Raw genomic sequence first — 9,648 nt, 5'->3', positions numbered from 1 at the left:
TATATATATATATGCAGCTTTATTACCGCTGCCGAGCTGGTCTAAATTTTATGGCTGCCAGCTATACTACCTATTCCTTCGTGGCCAGACAACTCAGCAATGAAGCATCGTTATGTTCAGACGATGGCACAGAACATTCTATCTGGCTCTAAATAGACGACTGGCGGTCGTAAACAGGTAATTACAAGCATTAAGGGTTATATTTCAAAAGGGATGCATGCAGTATCGCTCACACGTAGCGATTAGATATCAAGACAGGTGACACAGAACAACAAGAACTCCAATACAAATTTCGAGCATATTAACTGAACAAGCTTAAATGGTTACTGTACGAAAGTTCAAAATAGTCACTACGCATTTATTTGCAAAGGATTGTTCGTATCAGGCGGTGTAACGCGTGTACTAAAAATAAATTCAGCGTTGAAACTCAATGCAGAAAATAGCCATGATAACGTGAGAAAACGCACGCGAAGAAAATGTTCCCGGCCAATACTTGAACTGTAGAAAAGAGTGACCGGAAATAAATTATGATTAATGATAAGAACATAACATCATTAATAATAAAAAACAAATTAGCATTATAACTGGACCTGGATGTGTATATTGAGATTTTTCAGTGCTCGAGTTTTTTTTTTTTACTTAACTAGCTGTATGGTTTAAAGGTTAATGACACATTCACCTGGGTCCCTGAGCATTGCGCCAAGGCTACCCTACTGCAGCTGATACTTGTGTTGCCCACTGCCAGAGTGTTTTGCGTCCGTGGCGGTCCTTTTCACACAGATCGTATCGGCAGTTGATACAAATTTATAGATCTAAATACACGCGTAAACACGAGGGCCGACATATTCCTGAGTTTTCCTAGCGCGCTTTCACTCGGATGCATTCCATAAGTTGACGATGCCCAATAGTATGTTGGAAAGACGCGTCGCTAGTGATCATAGATATTTGTGAAAGTTGTGTGTGTATATATATATGTATAGACACAAGCGAGCTATCCATCATCTATAGCTATCATGACCTCCATTCGATCGGTGTGACGGTGCTCATGTGCTGGACGCAAACGACGGGAAAATCCCCCCCCCCCCACCACACATAAACACAACACACGCTAGGTATTGGCAGGTATGACCAGCGTATGACATGCGTATGACACGCGTATGACAGCGTATGACACGCGTATGACACGCGTGTGACAGCGTATGACACACGCATGACAGCGTAGGACATGCGTATGGCAGGGTATGACATGCGCCAGGTATGGGCAGGTATGACCAGCGTGTGACAGCGTATGACAGCGTATGACACGCGTATGACCGCGTATGACAGCGTATGACATGTGTATGACAGCGTATGACATGAGCCAGGTATGAGCACATATATCATAATGGGATTCATATAGTACGGTTAGACCGACGCAAGATCCTGAAAATTGTTTCGTCTGTGTATACTGTTCGTGCAATAGAATCAGTAGTGTCATAATATAGACACTCTTGCTTATATCATGACACTCCTGATAGAATGATGTAACAAATAACATGCGCAATATTCTGCACATTATTGAAAACGTTATTTTAGAAACTATTCGCCATGCGTTTAACTCTGTCCGATTCTAGGTAATAATGCATAGGCCAATGGCAATGATATACGAAATTTGATTGCTAGCAACTTAGCTGTGAAGACTATGTCATAAGCAAACAGATTTTCTTGGTTACAATAACCTTTTCTTCATGAGTCGCTGTTTACAACCTGCCGCAGAATCATGTCATCGGTTATAGCTACAACGGTAGAATCATAGACACATAGGTATATTGGCATAGAGGGGAACCTCTATGCCAATATACCTATGTGTCTATGATTTTGTAATCATCTGCAGCTTCGTACGGTTGCAATATATAATAGCAATATCAATTCTAATATATTAAACCTACCGCAATCGCAACGCATCGCTAACGGCAATAGCAGCGTTAGTAATAATAGTGGTTGCATAATATTCAGATATGCTTGTATTAGGACAACGTCTGCGAATCATGTATGGTACACACGCGTAAAATTGCGCATTAATCGCGTTTACCATATACGCATATTGCTTGTTTCTTAGTTCTTATATCAGCTATTATGTCAAATATGGCGTGCAGTCAAACGTTTATCAGTGGACACCTCTATAGAACGGATGCGTCTCTATGAATGACACATTCTGCGATTCCTTTGATCGTTGGTTACATAGAGAACCCATCACTATAGAAAGGACACCTGGTTATAAATTACACTGTTTCCAATTTTGCATTGAGTGACCCTTAATTACACGCAGACTTAACTTTGTATATTTAGTTCAGGCTTGTATATCGCTACCTGATCATACGTCATATATTCACGTACCTGATCTCGCAGTATGTCGAGAAAGTAGCATTGCTACGGAGTTAATTCGGCATACCTGAGCTCTGTATATTATGTCTAATAAGCGCGTGCCTCTATTTCACACGAATCGAATTCGTCGATGATAATCAGGTGATCCAAAAATAACATATCCGAGTACTTCAATGGTATTTCAAATGATCATCCATGAGAGCGATATCCACGACATACTCACAACGCGGGTTAATTGTGTAGGATGCAGTCAAACTGTACACGCTAGAAAGCCCCAAATATAGTATGTTCTGTCCGTGACAAAGGACGAGCTGGAGGCCTACAACAAACTAATCTGGGAAACTTGTGCACATAGTGCTGACATAAATAGTCATTATACACTAAACAACTTAGCTCGACAAGTTATGTGGTAATAGGTTTCTTTAAACCATAATAAAAACACTGCACTAGAAACTTGGAAAGGTAATGCGCATCAGCATAGTATAAGATAACTAGAGCACTCGGAGAGCACAGACCTCCGCCAAGGCAGCTCAATTCTCTCACTGTAAAAATTTTAATTAATTAATTAATTAATTAATTGGATCCGGATCACCACCAAAATGTAATCAATTCTAAGTTACCCCATTTCTGACCGATCCTGAAAATTTAATTAATTAATTAATTAATTAATTAATTGGATCCGGATTACCACCAAAATGTAATCAATTCTAAGTTACCCCATTTCTGACCTATCCTGAAAATTTGATTAATTAATTATTTGGATCCTGATCACCACCAAAATCTCATCAATTCTAAGTTAGGCGATTTCTGACGTATCCTAAAAATTTTATGACAATCCGTCCATAACTTTTTCAGTTAGGCTGGACACAAACCCACAAACCCACAAACCAACAAATAGTCAAACACACGCCGGTGAAAACCTAACCTCCTGCCAACCCCTTGGCGGAGGTAAAAATGGCAACCACAGCACAAGACAATGGATTTAGCAGGTGCGTGCAGAATGGAGATCAATAACATTAACAGTCGTGGCAGTCGATATTGCGTGATGCGGGTTCGTAAGGCTTTGATCAAAGATGAAAGATAATTACCTGGACAAGTATATAGGTCTTACCTGCGCGGCATAGTGTAGAGGATAGGCACCATGAATATCGGCGGAAGACGCTTCTGCGCCACAGTCAATCAGAAGGTCTATCATTTTTACTTGACCGCAAACTGAAAAATCGATCGTTACCACGTCTGAGCAGGTGTGAACGTCGTACATGTATATATATACATATATATATATATCAAGAGTGCATAATAGAGATGTAGATATAGATATAGATAGATGTAGATATAGATCTCTATTATGCACTCTTGATATATATATATATATATATATAAAGTTCAGTTTTCCAAATGCAAATTATATTACACAGAAAATATTATGCAATCTCCAGTTGTTGTCATTTCAATATTTCTCTCTCTCTCTCTCTCGTCGTCTTCATATCTGCTCTCTCTCTCTTCTCCTATATAATATATATATATATATATATATACTATATATAATGTGTGTGTGTAGTGTGTGTTGTGTGTGATGTGGTGTGTGTGTGGTGTGTGTGGTGTTTGTCGTGTGTGTTGTGTGTGAGTGTGTGTGAGGAGAGAGAGCGAGGGAGAAGAAGAGAGAGCAGAGAGAGTGAGAGAGAGAGAGAGAGAGAGAGAGAGAGAAAGAGGAGAGAGAGAGAGCGAAGAGAGAGAGAGAAGTAGCAATGCCCAGGAACACCCATGGTAGATTAAAAAACAAACTTCAAAAAAATATGGTAAAAGGTTGTATAGTTTTAATACACGAGTATATAACGCGGCCGTATGTCATACACACATACATACACACACACACACACACACACACACACACACACGCACACCACACATACATTTGGGTAACCCTCGATGTTGACTCCCTATAATATATCTACTGTGAATTCGTTCACACTGGTAGAAAGAAAACAGGAAATAATTCGTAATGACAACAGCGACAGCATGGCGCTATTCGCGTCGCGGTCGATTGCAGGCCGCCTTACCGGCGCACCAATGCATGATAGTATGTCCCTCCCCATCGCTCAGCTGAACATCAGCGCCATACTCCAGCAGGCATCTCAAGACCTGAATCGGAATATAACATCATCAGCAAATAACAGAATAGTCTAGGCTTCATCAATAAATTCCGGGTACTTGCACTCTCCTAGTTATTAGCTGCAGTCATCATTATTATAAACGCATGAGTAAGCACTAGGCTGCGCCGAGTTGAGCTGACATAATTATAGATGTACAGATAGAAGACATTTTGAATTTAATCATGCAAGCGTGCAATTTGGCATGCAGATATGAGAACGAAGTTTTTTTTAGACACAACACAAGCGTTGACCCTGCCTATGCCGGCGATAATATGTCGTGCTTGACATGTTGGGGAGCAAAAAGTTGAGTAGGCCTAAAGCTTTCTCTCCGGTTCTGTTATATTTTAGTTGTAGTTATGTTGCACATTGCATGCCTACGATATACGACAATTTTTTTACATATTTTCCCCCGGTGTAGTTGTATCAGGATGCATACAGTACACCATATATGGATCAGACGGTTAAATGTATTTTCATGAACAACATATATGCTTCCGCCTGCGAGCCTTCTTTAAAAGCGATAGAAGCGAATGAAATATCTATTGTGTACCACATGCGATCAATACACAGTCGATGAACAAGGCACGGCACGACAAGATTGATCTGAAAGTGTTCTATTTAGTGTTATCAATATCTTGACGGATTTCTGTACACGCGCGATCGCCCAAAAAAATATTACGATTTAAGACCTATTATGGTGTTTTAATGAAATCAGTAATTGGCTGACCGACCGACTATAATAGATCGAGCGACTGACCAACCGACCGAGCTACCAATTGGCCAAACCATTTCTCGGCCAACAGACGCATCAGCCTACTAATCCAAGCATTATTCAAACCCTAACTGAGACAGCATTAATCAAGACAGCTGTAATGCAGGATGCTACACCACGACAGCAGCCCATTAACCCCGGATCCATCTTCTCCTCATCATAACCATTCCCCCAAGATGATGTACCGTGACGAGACGTACTCACTGTGAATCTCTAACGAGCGGAGCGCGAGTAAAAACTGCAGCGACGGGTAAATACCTTTAGAGAGCCGCATATGGCGGCGAGATGCAGTGCGGAGTGACCTTCCTCGTCCTGTACGTCGATCAATGACGGATCTGTGTCCAAAAGCAGCATCGCGCAGCGCGAATTTCTGTTCTCGCTGCAGTAGTGCAGTGCCGTCTTACCCGATTTGTCTCTCTCTGCTGCTGGATACTACAGACAACACAGATGAACGATGATGTAGTAGTGCATGCCACGCCTAATGACCTTCTTGATTGTCGCTTTGTCTCTTTATCTTTCCTCCCTTCTGCTGGATCATATATGCAACGCAAATTAGTGATTAGCGTGGCTCATGCTGCGCAGAATGACTTTCACCTCTTTCTCTGATGGACGCTATATACAACACACGTCAAAGATTAGTGAGGCATGTGCTACATAGTATGACTTTCCCGAATGCCACCTTCTCACTGCTGCTGGATGCTAATAAAATACAAAAAAATCAACTAATAGAATAGCTCATGTTACGTGCCGCGAGTGTGTTACATGTGTACCGGAGATGATATTGCATGAGGTTGCACGACACTATTCAATAGTTCGTACGTTATCACTTTGATGATCGATGTTCCTTAGTCGTTTGAATTATCCTCACCCGCCATGTATAACAAATATACATAATATCAGGGGTGAATAATGACAAATTGTTATTATTAATTCACCCCTGATAATATATATAGGCTATATATATATAGAGAGAGAGCGGTTTACGAGGTGTAATGCAAGTACAGTACTTGCATAACAATGATAATATAATAGATACGGTCGAAATGCTGTCAGGCTGACAGATCAACGAAATGTCCGGCAGACAGACCACAGTAGGGTAGTTACATGATAAGTTTGTTACTGCCGAGTCTATCTTTGTACAGTATGTCGACCAAAACCAAGCAGGGGAAACGGGCCCCAGCATTAACAGAGGCAGATCCAGCAAGAAAACTCGGAGGACAACGGCAGTTGCCATGCCACCGCCGATGTCTGATATCCCAACCACATCGGACGACCAGGCTGGGCCACTGTCCGCGGAACAGCAGGCAGCCTTGCTCGCGGAGAAGATTTCGGCAGCCGATGCGCTCATGGGAAAAATGGAGGCTGCCCTGCAGACGTTCGATCAGATCGCATCTGTCGCCCAGTCCGCGATCAGACTGGTACACACAACAGGGCAGATCAAATGACAACACAGATGCTCATCAGGCCACCAATCCCTCTCCATCCGTGACGTCCGGTAGAGTGGCTGAAAATTGCTCAGGTTTTCTATGGACAAGTCGGACAATTTTGTCTCGGACTTTAGTCCCATGTAAAGTTAAACAACGGATTTGGGCGGAAGAGTTCGTTGACTTTGCCATTTTGACGAAGCCAGAACACGAGGTCGCATACTCCGTTAGTCTGGTAGGTAGCCAGAGTGACAAGCAAGCGCTACAATTAGTACCGGCCAAAAGACAGTCACTTAAGACAATAGAACAGTGGTTCGAGGCGTACGAGATATACATGGCGGTTTACCTGTCGTCGCCCAAATTCATGAAACTGGCACCCGAGCTCATTCAATACGGGCGAATGATCAGAGACTTGGCCCGCAAGGGCGGGAACTGGTCGTTTTACGACTCGAATTTCAGGCGACTGCGCTGTACCAACAATTGGGCTTGGGGCCAGGTCAACTGGGAACTGTGGATGACGGCTCTACATTCTCGAGGCCCCAAACTCCATAACGCTGGTTTAAAACTATCTGGGGCTTCACCTGGTGATTCACCAGGTGATTCACCTAGACCTGGCACCATGCCAGGACTTAAACTCTCTCGCCTCGCTGTCTGAATATTTACGTCATCGGGGACAAGCTTTCGTTCCGTTGTTCCTCATGCCCGATGGGAGGCCACTTTCCCGCTCCCAGTTCGACAAGAACCTCAAGGCGGTACTGGGTTTTTTGTGGATTGTCCACTTTATCATTTAAAGGGCACAGTTTCCGGATTGGCGCCGCTACAGCAGCTGCCACCCGAGGGGAATCCGATGCCCAAATCAGGGCAGCGGACAGGTGTTCCTCGGATTAATTCCGGAGGTACATCCGCATTACACACTAAGGTTCTCAGTAACGATCTGGTTCCTAGGTTGTGGGGGTCCGGTCACATGTGTGCCCTAGTGGCGGGTTTGCCCCCACGTATTATTGTAAACCTCGCGTGGTTACCATGGTAACCGTCTGAAGTATCAAGTATTCAGGCCTCTCGTTCCCATGGTAACCATATTCACATTTGTGTTTTTCGCTACCATGGCAACCGCAGATTTTCAATCAACTGCACGGTTGCCATGGTAACCACGTTCTCGCATTATGCTGTATGTTTATATGTTCAACAATTTGAAAGTTTTTATAATATATGTCGAGCAATAAGCTTGGCCATTGTCGACCACATCCCATGTGTTTGTCTTTTTCCTGGCAGCATAATTATTCCTATGAGCAGTGTTGCAATAAGCGGCTCATTGGGGTTTGTGCTGCCGGGAAAGATTCACACAGCTGGTGGTGGCTCCTGCGTTGCTAACGTTCTACGCTGGCGCCATCTGTGGTTGCTTAAGACTCTATCATTTACCGATTGACCAATCAGCGTGTGCGGTGGACAGCTTCGTTTTGTCCCCTGAACCTTCCTTTGTTTGCTGATCGCTTGGTAGTTGCTCACTTCTTGGTCGTCGTCAAAAAATTGCTTTTCACCCGCCAACCCCTCCATCGCCGCGGGTTTGCCCCTACGTATTATTGTAAACCTTGCGTCGTTACCATGGTAACCGTCTGAAGTATCAAGTATTCAGGCTTCTCGTTCCCATGGTAACTATATTCACATTTGTTTTTTTCGTTACCATGGCAACCGCAGATTTTCAATCAACTGCACGGTTGCCATGGTAACCACGTTCTCGCATTATGCTGTATGTTTATATGTTCAACAATTTGAAAGTTTTTATAATATATGTCGAGCAATTAGCTTGGCCATTGTCGACCATATCCCATGTGGTTGTGTTTTTCCTGGCAGCATAAATAAATATATATATATATATATATATATGCGCAAGTCCCACAACGATCGCCTTTACGATGCGTAATATAGCACGATGTGATGACGCACATTGCTTCAGCAGGGGCTGCCCCTAGCCATACGTGCAGAACCCACGTACAGCCGCGGTGAGCTATGTAAGTATACGTACAGCCGTGTACTTCTCCCGCGGAAATTCTTCTATAAGCGATGCGGAGAGATACGCCAGCCTGTTATGCTAGCATCTATGACAAATACGACAAACGCATATATACGCTCTCCTATGACACTATTTGTCATAGGACGATTCTTCCTATTGTATAATTGATCTTCCTATTGTCCTTAATATTGTTGTATGTGTTGTGCGCATCATAGATGTTTAAGAGCGCTATTATGAACGCAAGCAGTGAATTTCAGCTGTAAATTAAAGTGGAACAAAGTTGACTCGCCAATATTTGTCATAGGAAGAATCTTCCTATGACAAATAGTGCCATAGGAGAACGTATATCCGTATGTCGTATTTGCCATAGATGCTAACAGAACAGGCTGTTCCTACGCGACAAAACAAATTCTGTGTCTTCCCAAGCATCCGATATCGCTGTTCGATTCCATCGATTAGCCTTTTCTCCGATGCTGCACGATTCTAACAATAACCGCACCGGGGCTCTATAGCGAGAGAATTAAGAGTCGTGCCGTATACGTGCCGCGTATGAATGCGTCCCCGCGTGTCAACACGGGTGACACAGACCCGGAGGCCGCACCTGGGTCCACGGCGGATAATAGGTCAGCTATACACACCTATATATAAACCGCCCTGCATGGCGTGTGCGGAGACAACATCGTGTTTACGGCCCCTGTCACTGTTTACGTTCACGACGATGCATTGCTTGAATTATTGAAGTCGTTGCTTCATCGCTATAGAATATTCTCGTGCTGTCTTTTCTATCGTCCTTTGTCTATGAAGCAAATAATGCGTGCGTCTATACAGAGAGAGAGAGAGAGGGAGAAAGAGCAAGAGAGACATACACACACACACAACGAGATAAAGAGAGAGAGAGAGAGAGAGAGAGAGAGAGAGAGAGAG

The 9,648-nt window shown here is 43.3% G+C and overlaps 1 protein-coding gene across 4 annotated transcripts in view; it reads right to left on the bottom strand.

Annotated features, from left to right (window-relative positions):
* LOC106821259 (serine/threonine-protein phosphatase 6 regulatory ankyrin repeat subunit B-like) overlaps positions 1-9,648 on the bottom strand; it is a 19,182-nt gene that overhangs the window by 5,780 nt on the left and 3,754 nt on the right. For 3 of the 4 annotated variants that reach the window (XM_014825982.1, XM_014825984.1, XM_014825983.1), the window contains 3 exons: positions 5,548-5,721; positions 4,425-4,506; positions 3,476-3,576 (listed from right to left, as the gene is read on the bottom strand). In XM_014825982.1, the coding sequence (XP_014681468.1) occupies positions 3,476-3,576; positions 4,425-4,506; positions 5,548-5,721 (357 nt within the window). Of the gene's footprint in view, positions 1-3,475; positions 3,577-4,424; positions 4,507-5,547; positions 5,722-6,393; positions 6,477-9,648 lie in introns of those variants that run through there. The other variant, XM_014825985.1, reaches the window with a different exon arrangement.

This window comes from Priapulus caudatus, unplaced genomic scaffold (genome assembly GCF_000485595.1).
Source record: "Priapulus caudatus unplaced genomic scaffold, Priapulus_caudatus-5.0.1 Scaffold66, whole genome shotgun sequence".
NCBI classification, from domain to species: domain Eukaryota; kingdom Metazoa; phylum Priapulida; class Priapulimorpha; order Priapulimorphida; family Priapulidae; genus Priapulus; species Priapulus caudatus.
Note: the sequence above shows the minus strand (reverse complement) of the source record. Positions and strands in the feature narration are given on the sequence as shown.